This window comes from Ranitomeya imitator, chromosome 5, assembly GCF_032444005.1.
Source record: "Ranitomeya imitator isolate aRanImi1 chromosome 5, aRanImi1.pri, whole genome shotgun sequence".
In the NCBI taxonomy this organism is placed as follows: domain Eukaryota; kingdom Metazoa; phylum Chordata; class Amphibia; order Anura; family Dendrobatidae; genus Ranitomeya; species Ranitomeya imitator.
Genome location: NC_091286.1, coordinates 439,908,559 through 439,932,820, shown reverse-complemented (window position 1 = coordinate 439,932,820; position 24,262 = coordinate 439,908,559). Strand labels below are relative to the sequence as shown.

At 39.1% G+C, this 24,262-nt stretch overlaps 1 protein-coding gene across 2 annotated transcripts in view; it reads left to right on the top strand.

Moving 5' to 3' along the window:
* The window catches only part of LOC138638122 (probable cation-transporting ATPase 13A4), a 492,614-nt gene that overhangs the window by 199,616 nt on the left and 268,736 nt on the right, over window positions 1-24,262 (top strand). For both annotated transcript variants that reach the window (XM_069727146.1, XM_069727145.1), the window contains exons 8-9: window positions 18,964-19,036; window positions 24,114-24,245. In XM_069727146.1, coding sequence (XP_069583247.1) covers window positions 18,964-19,036; window positions 24,114-24,245 — 205 coding nt within the window. The remainder of the gene's footprint in view (window positions 1-18,963; window positions 19,037-24,113; window positions 24,246-24,262) is intronic.

Genomic DNA, 24,262 nt, shown 5'->3' with positions numbered 1-24,262 from the left:
ATCTTTAATAATTCCACAACTTTTCCTTCTTGGTGCTGCAATTTCAATGTTGTGGAGCAGAGATGAAAGAATCATTGAAAATTCAAATATTCTATATCCTCACAACTTGTCTTACCTGTTGAGCTAATTTGACCAATGAACAAGAACAAAGAAAGAAAAATGATCAAGGAAAATTATTTACACTGTATATAAACATGATTTATTAAAAAAGTATAAAAAAACAAAAATGAAGGGTGAAAAAAAGAAAGGGAAAACCACTTTAATAACAACAAAAAAGGTTTAATTTAATAGTCACAACTAATATTTTCAACCGTCATACTATGAGTTAGCAAATGATGAGAAATCACTACTCTCCAAAGGACTATCATTTTGCCCCACCAATAGAATCAGAGATTTCGATCTCTTTCTAGATTTTCAAGTCTTCATTAGAAAGATGACATTAAAAAGACATTTTCTCCTCACTTAACCCTGCTGTTCTGTTAGGTCAAAAATGACCGTTTTTGAAATTCTATAATGTTATAAAAATTCAGCGTGTGATTCTGAGACTTGAGGCTCCCTGACTTTTCGTCATTAGGGGGGTACTCTCTGTGGGAATTTTTTTTTTTTTAATTTTTGTTTACTTTATTTGGTACAATTTTTTTTACACTTGTACTGTTCGGTCAAAAATGACCGATAGGCCTTTATTCAGCTCTCCAGACAATTTTTGACAAAAATAAAGGTGCTATCACCTCATTTTGAACTATATATTGCATCTACTACTATTTATCAATGTATCTGACTACTTTTGGTCAGAAAAGATTTACACATACTAACATTTTCAAGTTGCGATACAGCCGACGGATTCGCTTCCAGTATAGCTATGCGCAATTTATTTCACTGGTTTTTATTTACCCTGCTGTTCATATAGATCTAGTTCCATTCAGTTGTCAACATTTCATATTGTAAATCATGATTTTCTGATTTTCCATGTGTTTGCTGGTTGTACAGTATTACACTGTGCAATGCTGTCCTAAGCAGAATTCACCTAAAGTGTTGTACTGTGAGCTTTTTCCTGCTGCAGGGTGGTGTCTGCTCTGATCTTATCTGTAGACAGATAACATAGCAGTGTAGAGTTTCAGTTCAGCTGGAGACAACACAGAGTGAGCAGAGGTTCAGACGTCAGAGCTCTGAAGTCCCATTTTTACAGGTATGTTACAGATAAATTATTCTTTTATTCTAAAATTATTCAATATTCTCACTGCTGTGATAAAATGGATGATAGGGGGTTAGCATTAGGGTTGTGTAGACTCAATGTCTGCTTATGAGTACATATTCTCACTGCTGTGATAGAATGAGTGCATGCCTCATTTTTGTTTGCGACGCTCCAGCACCATAATCACAGGGCATATCTCAATGTGTGACGGGACGTTATTGTGTGTATTGTTGCGAAATTGTTTCGACTTTTTTTTCATTCATTGTTTATGGATATATTTTATTTTTTCATTCAACAGTGATGCCTTACAGCATGAGAAGAAGACACTTCACCCAAGCTGAATTGGAGGAGTTTATAAACGACTCCGATACAGACGAGGATGTCCCACCTGAAAATGTCTCCGAAGAGGAGGACAACATTAGTGAGGATGAAGATATTGCCGAGAACTCGGATTCTGAGGGTGAATCTGATGTGGAAACCCCGACAACCAGTCTGACGCAAGAAATCAAATAAAAAAACAAAGATGTCGTTTGGAAATTGCAGCCTCCTGCTCCGACTGGTAGAAGGTCTTCATCAAATGTCATCACAGATACTCCAGGTCCCACTAGATATGCAATTGCTAGAATTGATGACATTCAATCGGCATTCCTATTATTCATAAATATAGCCATGCAAAATATACTTATCCAAATGACAAACATTGAGGGAAAAAAGGTTTATGGCGATAAATGGAAGAACTTCGATGTGACGGCTATGAATGCTTACATCGGGTTACTTCTATTAGCTGGAGTATACAAATCATATGGAGAGTCCACTAAAAGTTTGTGGAATTCGGAAACGGGGCGCCATATATTTAGGGCCACCATGTCTTTAGAAAGATTCCACGAAATTTCCAGAGTTCTACGGTTTGATGACAAAACGGATAGATCTGAAAGAAGAAGCACAGATAAACTTGCCCCAATTAGGGATTTGTGGAGTAAATGGGTCGAGATACTCCCAAAATGTTATAATACCGTAGAAAATGTCACTGTTGATGAGCAGCTGGTGTCATTTAGAGGCAGGTGCCCATTCAGGCAATACATTCCAAGTAAACCAGCAAAATACGGTATAAAAATCTGGACTCTGTGTGACAGTAAAACATCATATGCTGCAAATGTTCAAGTATATATTGGAAAAAACCCTCTAGAAAGACCTGAAAAAAACCAAGGCATGAGGGTAGTTTTGGACTTGACCCATGGACTCAAAGGGAGAAACGTTACCTGTGACAATTTCTTCACATCCTACCAATTGGGGCAGATGTTACAAAAAAACAATATAACTATGCTGGGTACTGTACGAAAAAATAAACCTGAACTTCCACAGGGTATCCTCAATAAGAGAGACGTACACAGTTCAATGTTTTATTTTACAAAGGACACTACGGTAGTGTCGTACGTTCCCAAAAAAAATAAACAAGTTATCCTCATGATGAGCACCATGCACCATGATGCAAAAATAAGTGAGAGAGATGACAGAAAGCCAGACATGATTCTTCACTATAACGCCACTAAAGGTGCTGATGACACATTAGACCAGCTTGTAGGCACGTAAACATGTAAAAGAAAAACAAATAGGTGGCCTATGATTCTCTTTTACAACCTGATCGATGTATCTGCCTATAATGCCTTTGTATTGTGGCGGGAAATAAACCCCAAATGGCAAGAAAAAAAATTACACAAACGACGGCTTTTTATTGAGGAATTGGGGAAGTCTCTCACTAATCCATATGTAAAAACACGGCCACGAAATCCAAGAAATGAGAGTGCAGAAAAAGTGGCCCGACAAATTCGAGAGCATGGTGGAGACGGCGAGCCAACAGCTTCGACCACCACTGATACTGAAACGGCTTCCACCATCGCAACCAGCTGCAAGCGAAAAAGATGCTCATTCTGTCCAACGTCCAGTAACCATAAATCTAATATTATGTGTTGCAAATGTGCAAAATACTTGTGCAAGCGTCATGTAAATTATACATGTGATCAATGCAAGTAATACATTGATCGCATTTATCATTTGTTTTTGACAAAAAACCTTTTTTTTTTTGAAAAGTTTGTATATAGTTTAGAATAAAGAAAGGTTTTTATGTGCAATATGAAGCAAATATTGCAAAAAATGTTAATTTATTTGATTCAAAAAATAAAAGTTTTTGATTTAATTTTTCATCTGATTATTGAAAACCATGTTCACATACAGTAAAACAATGCAACAGGTAATCAAATAACACTTGAATTAGGTACAAATCACAACTTTGTTAGGTCCGGTCAAAAATGACCGGGAACAGTATAAGTGTATAAAAAACAACGTTTTTTGCCATTTTATAGAGAAAAAAGCTTTTTTTTTTTTTCTGCCTTTGAAAAAAGTATATCTACATAATGTTTGATATTATTACTTATAGTTAACATTTAGATCAAGATTTTTTTTTTATCTGCAAAAATAATCAATTTTTACAAAAATCGAAAAAATACCATGTTCCCTTTTGGATATAAAAAAAATATAAAACAAGCTTTGTATTTATTTTTTTTTCTGTTATTTGAACAACCATCTTCACAAGCAATATAATAGTGCAAAAACTGTTTAAAAAAACCACTTAGATTAGCTAAAAATGATTATTTTATAAGGACGGTCAAAAATGACCGGGAACAGTACAAGTGTATGTGAAATCTAAACAGAACAGCAGGGTTAATCTAGATGCATTAACATATTGATAGATAACTCTGGACCAATAGTCGAGCAGCTTAACCCCTTCATGACCCAGCCTATTTTGACCTTAAAGACCTTGCCGTTTTTTGCAATTCTGACCAGTGTCCCTTTATGAGGTAATAACTCAGGAACGCTTCAACGGATCCTAGCGGTTCTGAGATTGTTTTTTCGTGACATATTGGGCTTCATGTTAGTGGTAAATTTAGGTCAATAAATTATGCGTTTATTTGTGATAAAAACGGAAATTTGGCGAAAATTTTGAAAATTTCGCAATTTTCACATTTTGAATTTTTATTCTGTTAAACCAGAGAGTTATGTGACACAAAATAGTTAATAAATAACATTTCCCACATGTATACTTTACATCAGCACAATTTTGGAAGCAAAATTTTTTTTTGCTAGGAAGTTATAAGGGTTAAAATTTGACCAGCGATTTCTCATTTTTACAACGAAATTTACAAAACCATTTTTTTTAGGGACCACCTCACATTTGAAGTCAGTTTGAGGGGTCTATATGGCTGAAAATACCCAAAAGTGACACCATTCTAAAAACTGCACCCCTCAAGGTGCACAAAACCACATTCAAGAAGTTTATTAACCCTTCAGGTGCTTCACAGCAGCAGAAGCAACATGGAAGGAAAAAATGAACATTTAACTTTTTAGTCACAAAAATTATCTTTTAGCAACAATTTTTTTGATTTCACAATGGTAAAAGGAGAAACTGAACCACGAAAGTTGTTGTCCAATTTGTCCTGAGTACACTGATACCTCATATGTAGGGGTAAACCACTGTTTGGGCGCACAGCAGGGCTTGGAAGGGAAGGAGCGCCATTTGACTTTTTGAATGAAAAATTGGCTCCACTCTTTAGCGGACACCATGTCACGTTTGGAGAGCCCCCGTGTGCCTAAAAATTGGAGCTCCCCCACAAGTGACCCCATTTTGGAAACTAGACACCCCAAGGAACTTATCTAGATGCATAGTGAGCACTTTGAACCCCCAGGTGCTTCACAAATTGATCCGTAAAAATGAAAAAGTACTTTTTTTTCACAAAAAAATTCTTTTAGCCTCATTTTTTTCATTTTCACATGGGCAACAGGATAAAATGGATCCTATAATTTGTTGGGCAATTTCTCCTGAGTACACCGATACTTTATATATGGGGGTAAACCACTGTTTGGGCACACGGCAGGGCTCGGAAGGGAGGGCGCGCCATTTGACTTTTTGTATGGAAAATTAGCTCCAATTGTTAGCGGACACCATGTCGCGTTTGGAGAGCCCCTGTGTGCCTAAACATTGGAGCTCCCCCACAAGTGACCCAATTTTGGACACTAGACCCCCCCAGGAACTTATCTAGATGCATATTGAGCACTTTAAACCCCCAGCTGCTTCACAGAAGTTTATAACGCAGAGCCAAGAAAATAAAAAATAACTTTTCTTTCCTCAAAAATGATTTTTTAGCCTGCAATTTCCTATTTTGCCAAGGGTATTAGGAGAAATTGGACCTCAAATGTTATTGTCCAGTTTGTCCTGAGTACGCTGATACCCCATATGTGGGGGTAAACCACTGTTTGGGCGTACGGCAGGGCTCGGAAGGGAAGGCACGCCATTTGGCTTTTTAAATGGAAAATTAGCTCCAATCATTAGCGGACACCATGTCACGTTTGGAGAGCCCTTGTGTGCCTAAACATTGGAGATCCCCCACAAATGACCCCATTTTGGAAACTAGACCCCCAAAGGAACTAATCTAGATGTGTGGTGAGGACTTTGAACCCCCAAGTGCTTCACAGAAGTTTATAACGCAGAGCCATGAAAATAAAATAAAAAATTATTTTCTCAAAAATGATCTTTTAGCCTGCAATTTTTTATTTTCCCAAGGGTAACAGGAGAAATTTGACCCCAAAAGTTGTTGTCCAGTTTCTCCTGAGTACGGTGATACCCCATATGTGGGGGTAAACTACTGTTTGGGCACATGCCGGGGCTTGGAAGTGAAGTAGTGACGTTTTGAAATGCAGACTTTGATGGAATGCTCTGCGGGCGTCACGTTGCATTTGCAGAGCCCCTGATGTGGCTAAACAGTAGAAACCCCCCACAAGTGACCCCATTTTGGAAACTAGACCCCGAAAGGAACTTATCTAGATGTGTGGTGAGCACTTTGAACCCCCAAGTGCTTCACAGAAGTTTATAACGCAGAGCCGTGAAAATAATAAATACGTTTTCTTTCCTCAAAAATAATTATTTAGCCCAGAATTTTTTATTTTCCCAAGGGTTACAGGTGAAATTGGACCCCAATATTTGTTGTCCAGTTTCTCCTGAGTACGCTGATACCCCATGTGTGGGGGTAAACCACTGTTTGGGCACACGTCGGGGCTCAGAAGTGAAGTAGTGACTTTTGAAATGCAGACTTTGATGGAATGTCACGTTGCGTTTGCAGAGCCCCTGGTGTGCCTAAACAGTAGAAACCTCCCACAAGTGACCCATTTTAGAAACTAGACCCCCCAAGGAACTTATCTAGATATGTGGTGAGCACTTTGAACCCCCAAGTGCTTCACAGACGTTTACAACGTGGAGCCGTGAAAATATAAAATCATTTTTCTTTCCTCAAAAATGATGTTTTAGCAAGCATTTTTTTATTTTCACAAGGGTAACAGGAGAAATTGGACCCCAGTAATTGTTGCGCAGTTTGTCCTGAGTATGCTGGTACCCCATATGTGGGGGTAAACCACTGTTTGGGCACACGTCGGGGCTCGGAAGTGAGGGAGCACCATTTGACTTTTTGAATACAAGATTGGCTGGAATCAATGGTGGCGCCATGTTGCGTTTGGAGACCCCTGATGTGCCTAAACAGTGGTAACCCCTCAATTCTACCTCCAACACTAACCGCAACACACCCCTTACTCTAATCCCAACTGTAGCCATAACCCTAATCACAACCCTAACCGCAACACACCCCTAACCACAACCCTAACCCCAACACACCCCTAACCCTAACCACAACCCTAATTCCAACCCTAACCCTAAGGCTATGTGCCCACATTGCGGATTCGTGTGAGATTTTTCAGCATCATTTTTGAAAAATCCGCGGGTAAAAGGCACTGCGTTTTACCTGCTGATTTACTGTGGATTTCCAGTGTTTTTGTGCGGATTTCACCTGCGGATTCCTATTGAGGAACAGGTATAAAACGCCGCGGAATCCGAACATAGAATTGACATGCTGCGGAAAATACAACGCAGCGTTTCCGCGTGGTATTTTCCGCACCATGGGCACAGCGGACTTGGTTTTCCATAGGTATACTTGGTACTGTAAACCTGATGGAACTCTGCTGCGGATCCGCAGCCAAATCCGCACCATGTGCACATAGCCTAATTCTAAAGGTATGTGCACACTCTGCGGAAAACGCTGTGGATCCGCAGCAGTTTCCCATGAGTTTACAGTTCAATGTAAACCTATGGAAAACAAAAATCGCTGTACACATGCTGCAGAAAAACTGCACGGAAACGCAGCGGTTTACATTCCGCAGCATGTCGCTCCTTTCTGCGGATTCCGCAGCGGTTTTACAACTGCTACAATAGAAAATCGCAGTTGTAAAACCGCAGTGAAATGCGCAGAAAAACCGCGGTAAATCTGCCATAAATCCGCAGTGGTTTTTGCACTGCGGATTTATCAAATCCGCAGCGGAAAAATCCGCAGAGGACCAGAATACGTGTGCACATACCGAAACCCTAACCCTACCCCTAACCCTAACCCTACCCCTAACCCTACCCCTACCCGTACCCCTACCCCTAACCCTAGCCCTAACCCTAACCCTAACCCTACCCCTAACCCTAACCCTAATTCTTACCCCAACCTTAGTGGAAGAAAAAAAAAAATCTTTATCTTATTATTGTCCCTACCTATGGGGGTGACAAAGGGGGGGGTTCATTCAGTATTTTTTTTATTTTGATCACTGCGATAGGTTTTATCGCAGTGATCAAAATGCACTTGAAACGAATCTGCCGGCCGGCAGATTTGGCGGGCGCACTGCGCATGCGCCCGCCATTTTGGAAGATGGCGGCGCCCAGGAAAGAAGACCACGGACCACGGGAGGCTCGGTAAGTATGATGGGGTGGGGGGGAACACGGGGGGGTGGATCGGAGCATGGGGGGGTAAATCGGAGCACGGGGGGTGGATCGGAGCACGGGGGGGTGCATTGGAGCATCGGGGGGTGGATCGAACTGCAGGGGGGGTGGATCGGACTGCAGGGGGGGTGGATCGGACTGCAGGGGGGGTGGTTGGAGCACGGGGGGTGATTGGAGCACGGGGGTGAGCGGACAAGAGCACGGGGGGGAGCGGACAGGAGGACGGAGGGGAGCGGAGCAGCCTAAAGGACAGATCGGAGGGCTGGGGGGGGCGATCGGTGGCGTGGGGTGGGGGCACATCAATGTTTCCAGCCACGGCGGATGATATTGCAGCATCGGCCATGGCTGGATTGTAATATTTCACCAGTTATAATAGGTGAAATATTACAAATCGCTCTGATTGGCAGTTTCACTTTCAACAGCCAATCAGAGCGATCGTAGCCCCGGGGGGGGTGAAGCCACCCCCCCTGGGCTAAACTACCACTCCCCCTGTCCCTGCAGATCGGGTGAAATGGGAGTTAACCCTTTCACCGGATCTGCAGGGACGCGATCATTCTGTGACACAGCATATGCGTCACAGGTCGGATTGGCACCGACTTTCATAACGCATACGCTGTGTCACAGGTCGGGAAGGGGTTAAGAACTTCTCCATCTGGACGTCCCCACTAATTCAAATTTCTATCCACTTGAGAGCAAAGGACACAATATCAATGTATTCCACAATACGGTTTTAAAACAGCTTAAGAAATTATCCACTTCTTTCACCACTAGATCTACTAATAATGAGAAATATTTCAACAACCATAATAATGGGAATTTTAAAAGGAATTTAACCACTGGGGAGAATTTAGCCCTAAAGTCTTTGGCCAGGAACACGAACATTGTAATTAGATCAGCTGATAAAGGAGGGGGCAGAGTGGTACAAAATCGCAATTCACAATGATTATTGTAGTGAAGCTTATAGAATATTATCGGATACTAATATACCAAAACCTCCACTGATATTTTACCTTCATTGATACTTAATTATAATAATCTGATCATGGAAAGAGTTGTCAATAACATTTTCAACAAAAAAGAAAATAAATTTCTGTTTGTAAAACACCCGTCAATTCCTTTTTTCTATCACTTACCAAAAATTCACAAGGACCCTTCCAATCTCCCGATTACTTCAGGAATCAATTCACTTACCAGTAATCTTTCTGAATACATTGATAGAAAAATGCAACTACTTGTTTCTAAATTAGATAGTTTTCTACGAGACTTCACACATTATATTCAAATTTTACTCGGGATTTACTGGAAACCACAATATGTGTTTTTTTACGATGGATGTATTATCACTTTATTCTAATATTCTGCATAATTTTGGTTTAATTTGCTTCAATAGCTATCTTACCCTGGACACTAGAATATCTTCCGACCAAAAAAACTTCAAACTTGAAAGGTTTGAAATTTTTATTGGAGAATAGTTATGTCACTTTTGAGGGACATCACTATAATAAAGTAAAGGGCACTGGAATGTGCTCAAAAGTAGCACCTATTTATGCTAACTTTTTCATGGGGATTTTTGAGGAATTATTTATTTTAAATGACACCTGGTGCAAACAATTTAATCTATACAAAATGTTCATTGATTACTTATTTTTTATTTGGGACAATACCAATAACGATATCGAAATATTCATCAAACATATAAAAAATATTGATTGGGGTCTTTCTTCCCACCCCCTCTCTACAATTATGCTAGCATAAATTTTTTGGATATTTCCATATTTTCAAAAGATAACTCTATCCTCAGCAAAACCTTCTTCAAGGAAGTTGATAGGAACAGCTACAGTGGGTAAGAAAAGTATTCAGACCCCTTTAAATTTTTCACTCTTTGTTTCATTGTAGCCATTTGGTAAATTCAAAAAAGTTCATTTTTTCACATTAATGTACATTTTGCACCCCATCTTGACTAAAAAAAACAGAAATGTAGAAATGTTTCCAAATTTAACAAAAAAGAAAAACTGAAATATCACATGGTCATAAGTATTCAGACCCCCCTTTGCTCAGACACTCATATTTAAGTCACATGCTGTCAATTTCCTTGTGCTCCTTATTGAGATGGTTCTACTCCTTCATTGGAGTCTAGCTGTGTTTAATTAAACTGATAGGACTTGATTTGGAAAGGTACACACCTGTCTATATAAGACCTCACAGTTAACAGTGCATGTCAGAACAAATGAAAATCATGAGGGCAAAGGAACTAGCCAAAGAGCTCAAAGACATAATTTTTCAAGGCACAGATCTGGCTAAGATTACAACAGAATTTCTGCAGTACTCAAGGTTCCTAAGAGCACAGTGGCCTCCATAATCCTTAAATGAAACAAGTTTTGATACCACCAGAAGTATTCTTAGACCTGGCCATCCAGCCAAACTGTGCAATCTTGGGAGAAGAGCCTTGGTGAGAATGGTAAAGAAGAACCCCAAGATCACTGTGGCTGAGCTCCAGAGATGCAGTAGGGAGATGGGAGAAAGTTCCACAAAGTCAACTATCACTGCAGCCCTGCCCCAGTTAGGCCTTTACGGCAGAGTGGCCCAATGGAAGCCTCTCCCCAGTGCAAGACATGAAAGCCCCCATAGAGTTTACTAAAAAAAATACATGAAGGAATCCCAGACTATGAGAAATAAGGTTCTCTGGTCTGATGAGATGAAGATAGACCTTTTTGGTGATAATTCTAAGTGGTATGTGTGGAGAAAACCAGGCACTGCTCATCACCTGCCTAAAATAATTCCAACAGTGAAACATAGTGGTGGCAGCTTCATGCTATGAGGGTGTTTTTCTGCTGCAGGGATAGGACAACTGGTTGTCATTGAAGGAAACATGAATGCGACCAAGTACAGAGATATCCTGGATGAAAACCTCTTCCACAGTGCTCTGGACCTCAGACTTGGCTGAAGGTTCACCTTCCAACAAGACAATGACCCTAAGAACACAGCTAAAATAACAAAGGAGTGGCTTCAGAACAACTCTGTGACCATTCTTGACTGGCCCAGCCAGAGCCCTGATTAAACCCAATTGAACATTTCTGGAGAGACCTGAAAATGGCTGTCCGCCAATGTTCACCATCCAACCTGACGGAACTAGAGAGGATCTACAAGGAAGATTGGCAGATCATCCCCAAATCCAGGTGTAAATATCTTGTTGCATCATTCCCATGAAGACTTATGGTTGTACTAGCTCAAAAGGGTGTTTCTACTCAATACTGAGCAAAAGGTCTGAATGCTTATGACAATGTGATATTTCAGTTTTTCTTTTTTAATGAATTTGCAAAAAATTCTACATTTCTGTTTTATTTTCAGTCAAGATGGGATGTACAGTGTACATTAATGTGAAAAAGATTCACTTTTTTTGAAATTACCAAATGGTTCCAATGAAACAAAGAGTGAAAAATTTAAAGGGGTCTGAACACTTTCCATATCCACTGTACATACATTACAAAAGCAGCCATTACACCAAGTGGCTCAACAATATTCCTAACAATCAATTTTGTAAAACTAGAAAAAATTGTAGTCTAGATGAGGATTTTAAACATCAAGCTGCTATCCTACAGGAGAGTATTTCCATTCAGAATTACCAAAATCAGCTAATTAAACGTGCATACGAAAACTCTTTGGTGATTAGTCAAGAGTAGACTTCTTACTGATGAATAAGAACAAAAAAACAACGGTGAACAAATATATGTCCAACTTTATTACACAATTTGATTCTCAACATAGACAAATACGAGACATTTTTCAAAAAATTGGCATATATTACTAAAAGACCCCATTTTGGGAAAAACTCTCCCTAGAAATCCAGGTATTACATTTCGTAGGACTCCTACCATAAAAAACATTATATCTCCCCGTCGCCTTAAACCTTCAATTAATATGAATGATCCCAGACTGAATATTAGAATTAAAGAAATATATAAATGTGGACTAAAAAATTGTTTATGTTGTAATATCATTGATCATAGATCAATGAATATTATTTCTTCTGCCACAAGGGACATTTTTCCAATGAATCAATTTTTAAATTGCACAACTGATCATCTATGTTATTGTGTGTAAATGCAGTAAACAAAATGTGGGTAGAACCACCCAACCAGTACACCTTAGGCCGGGGTCACACTTGCGAGTGTGATGCGAGAAACTTGCATGAATACAGGCACTGCCCCGGCTCTCAGGACTAGAGTGTGTGGCTGCATAGAAATACATGCAGCTGAATGCTCCGGTCCTGAGTGTCGGCAGCAGTGTCGGGTATTGATGCGTTAGACTCGTGAGACACTTGCAAGTGGGACCACAGCCTTAGACTCAATCCCCACAGACACATTATCAGGGAAGGCTTCCTTCTACAGGGCCTCTCAAGACACTGCACTATCGTACACAATAAAAATTACAATGATTTGAAAATTAGCCCTATCGAACATATTCCTACAAATACCCCCAATAGAATACAGAAATTAAATAGAAAAGAAATCTATTGGATTTACTGATTAAACACTCTGAAACCATGTGGGCTAAATTAAATCTCAGAAGCCATACTACAGCAACATTTATCATTTAAGTTATTTATCAACTTTCTTTTCATCCTCATTTCAGTCCTCACATTTGTGATTTTTTTTTTACAAAAGAATTTTTAAAAAAAATTTTCACACAAAATTTATTATTTTTGGACCTAAATCAGAATTATTAATCTACTTATCAAACGGATCGTTCCATCGTCCCTATTATCATTTTATGTTACTAACCAGATTCATATATATTATCACTTAATATTCACACTGCTCTAATATTTTTTGGGGGTGTAATTTTGGCATTAGCACCTTTTACGGTTTATTTTAGCTCCAGTCATAAATATAAGTTCACAACTTAACTTTTTGGGACTTGATCACATGTTGCTGACTTCCTCCTATCTTTGCACATTACCATGCATCCATGTTCATCTACACCATGATTCAGGACCACTGGGTGTGTCTTATTTAGACATACCACTGATTTCATTGAAATTCCTTATCCTCTTAATTCGTTCATGCCGATGCTGAGGTGCATATGGGGTAAATTAATATCTTCTTTAATTTCAGACTGTAGCCATCACGTTGTGTTTCTTCTCTGCTGTTGGTTGTTTTTATAAAACGCGCTGCTTCCACCACTGTTTTTTTATCTTTCCGTTGTTTGTTTTTCGTTTTTTAGTATATGTAGTCACATCTTTTTCACATTTCTCTAAGGGCTCATGGTGCGACTACATTGCAAGTGTGGTTTTTACTTTGCAGGTCTTGGCCACATTGGTGCTGTAACCGCACCTTGTCCATGGTTTGATAATTGGCTTTTTTTGCCACTGACACCACTCATATACAAAATAATTAAATAAATTATATATATATCTAATGTATAATTGCCTAGAATACTACTTCCTGCAATTTGTGCCAACTTCCTGTCCGGAGCTAATGTCCGGAGATAATGTCCGGAGCTAATGTCCGGAGATAAGTGACGTCAACAGTGTCCAGTGTCTGATTGGTTGCCGCCTGCTGCGAGCGACCAATCAGAAACGTGCCGTACTGTGACACACTCCGCCCGCCATTTTGGTTTGATTTTTGAATTTTTACCTCACAGCAAGTTTCTACTGCGTGGAGGCGGGCCCAGTGACGTTGCTCTTCAAGCTCCTGCCGAATTTCGTCAAAAAAATGATAATACCATTTACCAAAACTATATATATTTAGTTGTGAAGTGGTTCAGTGACATTTTCACACCAATTTTGAACTTTTGTTTGGTGTTTTCTCCATATACTGCCTATTATTTTTGTTCTTTCTTACTATTATTTATTAATTGTATTATTCTTACATTTGAATAAATAAAGTATATATGGATTCTAGACTCCCGATTCTTTAGAATCGGGCTGCCATCTAGTATATATATATATATTTTTTTTTTTGCTATACTCAAATTTCACAAATGTTTCTGAAAACCATGAGCCAAAAAGCCCAGTAATTTCATTGATAATTCTGTTAATTATAAAATTGATAAATTAAAATTTTATTACAATCATCACTCCATTTTTTAACCATTTTAAATTGTTAATTTTCGTTTTTTATTTTATACTTTTTTTTTATAAATAATGTTTATATATAAATAATTTTCCTTGATCATTCTTCTTTCTTTTTTCTTGTTCACCAGTCAAATTAGCTCAACAGTTAAGACATTTTGTGAGGATTTCCCTCGTTTTTTTCAGAGTCGGTTCTCCTCCAGGATTACCGAAACACATTTTTTTCTTCTCTCCATTATTTTCTTTTTTAATTTTGCTTCTGGTCTTATAGCTGTGAAATAGGAAAATATTATTTATGCTGTCCATTTATTAACATGAATATTGATCCTACTGATTTTGTATATATCATGTGCCGCACCATGTGTTAACCCTTTTAACTATGTTACTATCGAGGGGTTCAAGAGAGGCCTGGATGTCTTCATGGAGCAGAACAATATTGTATCATACAATTATTAGGTTCTGTAGAAGGACGTAGGTCTGGGGATTTATTATGATGGAATATAGGCTGAACTGGATGGACAAATGTCTTTTTTCGGCCTTACTAACTATGTTACTAACTTTGACACGGTTTGTCATGTGGTTTCATTGGCACAGTTTTTTCAAAATCTGATTTATTTAGACAGCAACTTTTTTCCTGTTTTCTGTATACAAATGGTGATTTCCTGAAGAAGAAGTAATTGAATACTTTGAAACATGTAGAATAAACCACCATCTTTCACTTATTTTGTTTGGATTGGAACTTTATTCAGCAGTAACATCGACAATATTCCATTCATTCTGACCTCTGAGGATTGTACTATGTGTGATGCTAAGGTAGAGGAAAATGAATAGAAGCCATTTGATGCAGCGCTTGCCATCTACTTGAGCACATGCTCTTTCTGAGCCTCATGTACAAGGCACATCCCAGTGCGGCTGCCAAATAAAGTGGCTTGAGTAGGCCATCCTTTAACAGATGTTGTCAGTGGTCTTTGGATAGGACGAGATGGTGTTTGTTCAATTGAGCTTTCATTCACATTAACAACTAACCCACGTACATGTCAAACACCAAGCCTATTCCCCCTTACATCACAACCTCGCTTTTTCCCACTCATTTTGTAATTAGCATTCCCCTCTTGTACTCTGCTGTTTTCTCAACCTTAGGCCCACAGCTGTTAGTCGCCTGTCACTAAATGAACAATCACTATTTATTTTCTTAGATAGTGTGCCTGAGCAACACTGTTATGCCTAATGATTTTTAAATGGAAATATAACCTTCTGATTTGCCACTGGAACACAGTTTTAGTACAAATGATTTGGAGTAGCCAATTGCACCTAATGGCTGCACCACTATATTAGACCTAACAATTATTAAGTAGAAATGTGGCCTTCTGATTTGCCACTGAAACACAGATTTAATAGAAACAATTTGGAGTAGCTAACTGGGCCTCATGGCTGCAACACCATATTAGGCTTAAGAAAAAGGATGCTGCTGCTGTAACCTCCCCACATGCTTTGCTGACCTAGACACCCTCCCCTCATAAAACTCATCCACTTGCCCTCCTGCTCATCATACAGCACCACAATCATAGCCAAAGTAATAAAAAATACATTAGTGGAAAGACGATTATTTACCGAACTGTGACTTACTTTTGCTGACTTTGAGTAAAAATGCTTGTGAAAGCGAACACGAATCCAAATGTGCTACATTCGTGTCGAATTTGAGATTGATGAACTGTTTTCCGAACACGTTCGCTCATCTCTAGTCCCCACATTGTTCTTTTTATGGATGTTAGACTAACCAGGCTAAAAATAGCAGCTCGCAGCTGCCCAGAAAAGGTGCATCTATTAGATGCGCAAATTCAGGCACTTTACCCAGCTCTTACCACTTGCCCTGTAGTGGTGGCAAGTGAGGTTCAATTTTTGTGGACTTGATGTCACCTTTGTATTGCCAGGTGAAATTAAGTCCATGGGTTAGTAATGCAGAGGTGTCTAAAAGACACCTATTCATTACTAATCTTTAGTTATATTGTAAAGACACAAGTATAAAGTCTTTTATTTGAAATAAAAACAAAAGACACTTTTCCTTTTTTTATTTTTGAATAACAAATACAGTTACACTCATCTAACACTCATTCCATTGAATCCCTTGTTTCGTGTAATGAAATAAAAATGCAATGTACCAATATCCCTCACCTATCCATTGTGCTGTCCCACACCATGATCCATGTCTGGGGATAAATAGCTTTCAACCTGGACAGTGCCAAGATGCGACTGACCATGCTGAGAACAACTGAGAGAATGAACTGCTGCAAGTGCGGCATCAGTGACTCGCTTTGACCTCATCGAGGTTACCACGGGTCACTGAGACTGCATTCCCAGACTGGCCAATGAACAAAGGTGACCTCCCTCTGTTGAGATCACCGCTAGCGCAGTGAGAAAAAGTCTCATGGTGCAGAGGTGAGTTCACTGCGGTGAATTTGAACTCTGGTACACTTGCCCCTGCACCGTGAGACTTTTTCTCACTGTGCTAGCTCTAATCTCACCAGAGGGAGGTCACCACAGTTCACCTTGGCTGGGAATACAGCCTCAGTGACCTGTGGTAACCTTGATGACGTCATCGCTAGTCACTAATGCTGCACTTGCAGTAGCTCACGCAACATTGGTTCTCATCCTGGATGGTCGCATCTTGGCACCGTCTAGTTTGTAAACTATTTCTAGTCATGGATTACGGCATGAGATTGAATGATGGACAGGCTAGGGATATTGTTTTTTTTATTTTTGTATTATTATAGGAGGCGAGGGACTCAATGGAATGTGTTATTTTTAAATAAAAAGGAAAAGTGTGTTTTGCTTTTCTTTCACATAAAATACTTTATTCTGGCGGTGTGTTTATTTACATTATAACTACTGGATTAGTAATTAACGCCGCTCCGTTGCCACCACTACAGGGAAAGTGGGAAGAGTCTAGAATTGGTGCATCTAATAACTGTGCTATTTCTGGCCTGCTGCAGGCTGATATTTTTAGGCCAGGGGCCTGAGAATACCAGCCCCCAGCTGGCTGCTTTAGCAAGGCTGGATGTAAAAAATGGGGGGACCTCGAGCTGTTTTTTAAACCTATGTATTTAAATAATTAAAAAAACAATGTGGGGACCCCTCTATTATTGAGAACCAATTTTTCTGAAGCTGGCAGCTGAGGATTGCAGCCCCCAGCTATCAGTCTTTTGTGGCTGGTTATTAAAAATACAGTGGAACCCACATAGTTTTTTTATATATATATTATTTATTTAGAGCACAGGAGCTGGTTGATGAATATTCCCAACAGCCATTCCTGCTCTCGCTAGGCCCAGTGACCAAAGGTAAATTATATACCTCCGATAATAGCTGCGGGCTCATGCTGTCATTTCACAGCGTCAGAACCATGGTTCTCTCACCGACAGTAATGATTGACCGCTGATCAGAAGCAGTGGTTGCCGCGCTGTCATGCACATGACAGGGTGGAAAAAAGTTGATGTTAAGGTCCCCCATTCAAGTGAATAGAGTCCGGGTTCAGGTCCAGGCATCATTCATTAAAGGGAATCTGTCACCCCAATTTTTGCCTATAAGACATGGCCACCGCCATCAGGGGGTTATCTATAGCATTTTGTAATGCTGTAGATAAACCCCCGATGTAACCTGCAAGATAAGAAAAACAGGTTATATTAAACTCACCCAAGAGCGGTCCCGGTTCTGTCCGGTCCGATGAGCATCGCGATCCGGGTCTGGCACTTTCCATCTCCATACGATGATGTCCTATTCTTTGCTTCCTGCCACTGCTCCTGCGCAGTCATACTTTATCTGCCCTGTTGAGGGCAGAGCAAAGTGCTGCAGTGTGAGGGCGCTGGGCCTCTCTGACCTTCCCCGGCACCTCCACACTGCAGTACTTTACGCTGCCCTCAACAGGGCAGATAAAGTACGCCTGCACAGGAGCCACAGCAGGAAGCAAAGAAGAGGACGTCATCGTATGAAGATGGGAGGCGCCGGATCGCGACGCCCATCGAACCGGACTGCACTGGGACCTCCCCTGGGTGAGTATAATCTATCTTGTTTTTCTTATCTTTCAGGTTACATGGGGGGCTTATCTTCAGCATTACAGAATGCTGTAGATAAGCCCCTGATGGAGGAGGCCGCATATTATAGGAAAAAATTGTGTTGACAGATTCCTTTTAACTTTTGGACTGAACCCCCCAGACTCGAACATCCAGGTGTCCGCCCATCTATACTTGTAATTGCTCAGAAAATATATATAAGAGAGAGGAGAGAGAGAACCCCACTGAACCATAAGAGCTTACACTCTAACGGAGAGAGAGGACCCTGCTGATCATAAGAGCTTACACTTTACAGGCGAGAGAAAGAGGATCCTGCTCATCATAAGATCTTACAATCTAAAGGACAGATAGATTTGCCCAGTGATTCTGGAGATAAAAAACAACTCTTCCATACAAGCTGTGCTCCTCTGGGAATTGCTGATCTGGGATGGCTCAGGTATTAACCAGCACTGTACTCTACAGTACTGAACAAGTTATTATAATCAGTAAAACGTTATTAGCTGCAGAGCATTATGGGGAGACCCATGCAATAACACAAACAATGTGAGCCCACTCTCTGATGCTGCAGCAGTTTGGGAAATGGTGCCAGGCAAGGTTTTTTTGGCAAACCACAAATTGAGTCTCAAGTTATTTGAATTACTGTGAAAATGCAATTTTCTGGATATTCATCTCAAACTCGATCTTCTGCGGCTCAATCCACTCATCTCTATTGATAAGTGTATGTGTATTACCTGTGTGTTTATGTTGTAATTAATTTTATTAATATGCTTTTTATTAGCAATCTGTAAAATTGCACAAGATGGTTTCATCTCATAACAGTATGAAGGTTACTGTACTTAACAAAAATGGAGGTGAGTGACATAAACACCGGTTTTTCAACATTTAACTAAAAAAGTAAACTCTTCATTCATGTTAAATGTATATTTTTTGTACAATTTTTAAACAGCACTTTTCATCAGGATATTATACCTGAAACTAATTGCATGTATGTAGGTGCTTTAATGCTGAGTAAATCCTTACCTTTCTTATGGAAATCTGTTTTGCTGTTTTAGAGAAATCCATTGTTGGAATTGTATGCTAGTGAGTTACAAGTGCACTGGGCAGACACTGCACTTACAGCTCTCCTACATGCCTACCAATTTCTCACCCACTTTCTGCCTCTTGTCTCTGACAGGTGACTCATGTTTCAGTGCCCTATCAGTCATAGATAGGAGTTAGGCAGAAGATGGGAATTGGAAATGAAGCAGTAGAGATGTAAGTGCAATACCCACCCCTCTGCACTTGCAACTCATTAGCATACCATTGCAAGCACAGACTATTAGTTTCCAACCTTGTGGGTAACAGCTTTGTTTCAAGCATGTGATGTTTGTTCAAACTCCTCTGTGGCAAGTAACTGGTGTGGGCGGTATGAAAATCACACTGGAAAGCAGAAAAAAGAAGAGAAGTTGACTCAATCTTTGCATTGTGTGACTGTGTGTGCCACACTAAGCTTGGAAAACAGAAAGAGGCAAAGATAACTATCTGAGGATTTGAGAACCAAAATTGTTGAAAAATATCAATAATCTCAAGGTTACAAGTCCATCTCCAGAGATTTGATGTTACTTTGTCCACGGTGCGCAACATAATCAAGAAATATACCACCCAATGCACTGTAAGCAATTTCCTTGGATGCGGATGGCATAGAAAAATTGATAAAAGATTGGAAAACAGGATGGCCTGGATGAAGGATATCCATCCTCAATCAAGTTCCAATGAAATTCAAGCTGTCCTGCAGGCTCAGATTGCATCGGTGTCAGCACGACCTATCCATTGACATTTGAATTAAATTTAATGCTGTGACAGGAATCCGACAAGGACCCCACTGCATCCACAGACATTAAAAGATTGCCATAACATACATGAGTAAGCCAAAATCTTTGCGGGAAATGTCTTGTCAACAGATGAGACCAATAGAGCTTTTTGGTAAAATACTGTACATCATTCTACTATTTGCCAAAAACAGAATGAGGCCTACAAAGAAAAGAACACAATGCCTACAATCAAATATGGTGGAGGTTCGAAGATGCTTTAAGGTTGTTTTGATGCCTCTGCCACTGAGTGTTATAACTGTGTGCAAGACATGATGAAATCTCAAGATTACCAAAGAATTTTGGGTCGCAATGGAGTGCCCATTGTCATAAAGCTGCATTTGCATCCTAGGTCATTGGAGTTCCAGCAAGACAATAACCCAAAACATTCTTCAAGAAGCATACAGAAATGGATAGAAACAAAGCGCTGGACAGTTCTGAAGAGGCCAACAGCATATCTAAATCCTATTGAACATCTTTGGAGAGATCTTAAAATTGGCATTGGGAGAAGGCGCCCCTCAAATATGAGAGACCTGGAGCAGTTTTCAAAAGAAGAGTGGTCCAAAAAACAGTTGAGACGTGTAAGAAGCTTGTTGATAGGAAGCGATTGATTGCAGTTATTTTGTTCAAAAGGGTGTGCAATCAAATGTTAAGGTGAGGGTGCCAAGAATTTTGTCCGGACAGTTTTTGGAGTTTTGTATCCAATCATAGCCAATTTGCCTTTTTTTCTGTTTTTTTTTGTGTTGTTCCAATACACACAAAGGAAATTAACATGTTTATAACAAAACATGTGTAATTGCAACAATTTTCCAGGAGAAATACTTCATTTTCTGGAACAAATTTAATGGTGCCCACACTTTTGGCCATTAATGTATCTAGTATCAAAAAGTCATATCTTTACTTCTGAACATAAAAAAGTGTACGCCAGCTGAAAGAATGTGCAAAGAAGGTAAGCCAATATGAGATAGGAAAAGGTTTTGCTAATGCAATTCATTGAGAAGCTGCTGAGACTTCCCATTTAAAGTGGGAAACATGATGCTGAAAAATTCATAACATTGCACTCCTAAATATTGTGAAATGTAGTAAAGTCTGACGATTTTGCATCAGACCTAGAGTGCAATCTACAACCCCTGGCAAAAATTATGGAATCACCGACCTTGGAGGATGTTCATTCAGTTCATTTAATTTTTTAGAAAAAAAGCAGATCACAGACATGGCACAAAACTAAAGTCATTGCAAGTGGCAACTTTCTGGCTTTAAGAAACACTAAAAGAAAATCAAGAACAAAAAATGTGATAGTCAGTAATGGTTACTTTTTTAACCAAGCATAGGGAAAAAACTATGGAATCACTCAATTCTGAGGAAAATATTATGGCAACATGAAAAACATGCAAAGAAAAAAACACTCCAAAACATCATTAGTATTTTGTTGCACCACCTCTGGCTTTTATAACAGCTTGCAGTCTCTGAGGCCTGGACATAATGAGTGTCCAACAGTACTCTTCATCAATCTGGCTCCAACTTTCTCTGATTGCTGTTGCCAGATCAGCTTTGCAGGTTGGAGCCTTGTCATGGACCATTTTCTTCAACTTCCACCAAAGATTTTCAATTGGATTGAGATCTGGACTATTTGCAGGCCATGACATTGACCTTATGTGTCTTTTTTCAAGGAATATTTTCAGTTTTGTTCTATGGCAGGTTGCATTATCATTTTTAAAAATTATTTCATCATCCCCAAACATCCTTTCAATTGATGGGATAAGAACAGTGTCCAAAATATCAACATAAACTTGTGCATTTATTGAAGATGTAGTGACAGCCATCTCCCCTGTGCCTTTACCTGACATGCAGCCCCATATCATGAATGACTGTGTAAATTTGCATGTTCTCTTCAGGCAGTCATCTTTATACATCTCATTGGAACGGCACCAAATAAAAGTTCCAGCATCATCACCTTGCCCAATGCAGATTCGCGATTCATCACTGAATATGATTTTCATCCAGTCATCCACAGTCCACGATCGCTTTTCCTTAGCCCATTGTAGCCTTGTCTTTTTCTGTTTAGGTGTTAATGATGGCTTTCTATTAGCTTTTCTGTATGTAAATCCCATTTCCTTTAGGCAGCTTCTTACAGTTCGGTCACAGACGTTGACTCCTGTTTCCACCCATTCGTTCCTGATTTGTTTTGTTGTGCATTTCCTGTTTTGGAGACATATTGCTTTAAGTTTCCGGTCTTGACACTTTGATGTCTTCCTTGGTCTACCAGTATGTTTGCCTTTAACAACCTTCCCATGTTGTTTGTATTTGGTCCAGATTTTAGACACAGTTGACTGTGAACAACCAACATCTTTTGCAACATTTGCGTGATGATTTACTCTCTTTTAAGAGTTTGATAATCCTCTCCTTTAATTAAATTGACATCTCTTGTGTTGGAGCCATGATTCATGTCAGTCCACTTGGTGCAACAGCTCTCCAAGGTGTGTTCACTCCTTTTTAGATGAAGACTAACGACCAGATCTAATTTGATGCAGGTGTTATTTTTTGGGTATGAAAATTTACAGGGTGATTGGATAATTTTTTCCTCAGAATTGAGTGATTCCATAATATATAATTTTTCCCGTATGCTTGGTTAAAAAAAGTAACCATTACTGACTACCACATTATTTGTTCTTGATTTCTTTTAATGTTACTTAAAGCCAGAAAGTTGCCATTTGAAATGACTTTAGTTTTGTGCCATGTCTGTGATCTGCTTTTTTCCTACAAAATTAAACAACTGAATGAACATCCTCCAAGGCCGGTGATTCCATAACTTTTGCCAGGGGTGGTAGATAATTTATATGTATAGAATTTTTTGTGCAGAAAATGCACTTTTGCTTAGGAATGGATCTCTTATCCTCTTATTCTTTTTAATCCCCTTATTGTTTAAGTAGAATAACATATTGCTAGGATATATGAGATATGTTACTCCACATGTGGTAGTTGCACAAGAAAAGATGTTCCTGCTTTCAAAACTAACTTGATAAACTTAAGGTTATGTTCACACGTTTTGTTTTTTTTTGTGTTTTTTTTATATAATGCAAATAAATGCTGTGTTCTACAGTTCCAGTAAAAACTATGAGATTTCAGAAATCTTATGAGTACACATTGTTTTTTCCTGACTAAATTGGAAAACTGCTGCATTTTTGAAAACTGCAGCATGTCTCTTTTTTCAGAGTTTTTGCCAATTTTTTTTTTACATTTTTTACCCATAGAAAGCAATGAGTAAGTGCAAAAACACAGGCATCAGGGTTTGTTGCGTTTTTGGTGCAGAAAACTCAGGAACAACAGGCACTAAATTGTATCAGCTTGAAAAATGCAGCAAAAACCTACTTTTTTAAGCAGCTTGTTTAGTGCAAAGAGAGCAGGTTTTGCCTGCAAAAAAAAATGCCACAAAACACAACTTGTGAACTAAGGATAATAAAAATTAAGGATAATAAGGCTTAAACTGTATACAGATAAAGTCATTAAACTCTATAAAACACTTTATGTTTCAGTGCCTCAGGATAGTAGTTTGTTGTGAGTTAATGAAATTTTCCACTTTTATTTATTTTTTATACCATAATTGCATTACAGAATAAACAATGAGCCTTACTTATTCTCTGCTGCTTTAGCGCTGCCTATTCACTGCCACAAAAAGTGACCGCTTCTGCCAATCACTGAGCTCAATTGTCTTTTTGCAGCATGAAACCTGAGTTGAATATTTGGCTACAGAGGTAACATGCTGTAGACATGGTGTCACGAATCAGTAGCTGTCAGCAAAGACCAAGGCAGCGGTGGTGAGGCGGTGCTGGCGCTGCAGACCTTATGGCTCAATTTGATATTGTTTACTAGACAATGCCTGTGGCATAGAAAAATTACAAGTGATGAAGCTTTTAACAGTGATGAAGCTTTATTAATATAAAACCAAAAAATGTCTTTGTTATTTCTATCTCAACAATATGCTTTAATATTGTATCCTAAAATGTATTGAATAGATACTATTTTGTACCAAAGGTACAATTTCTGCAGTGGAAGTAATGATAGTAATTACATTTTTCTTCAGATATACAAGAAGTAGAATCTCAGGATTTGGTTCCCGGAGATGTTATTGTTTTAACTGGAAGGAAATTCTATTTGCCCTGTGACTCCATATTAATTACAGGAAGCTGCGTTGTTAATGAAGGAATGCTAACAGGTAAAAATGTCTGCATG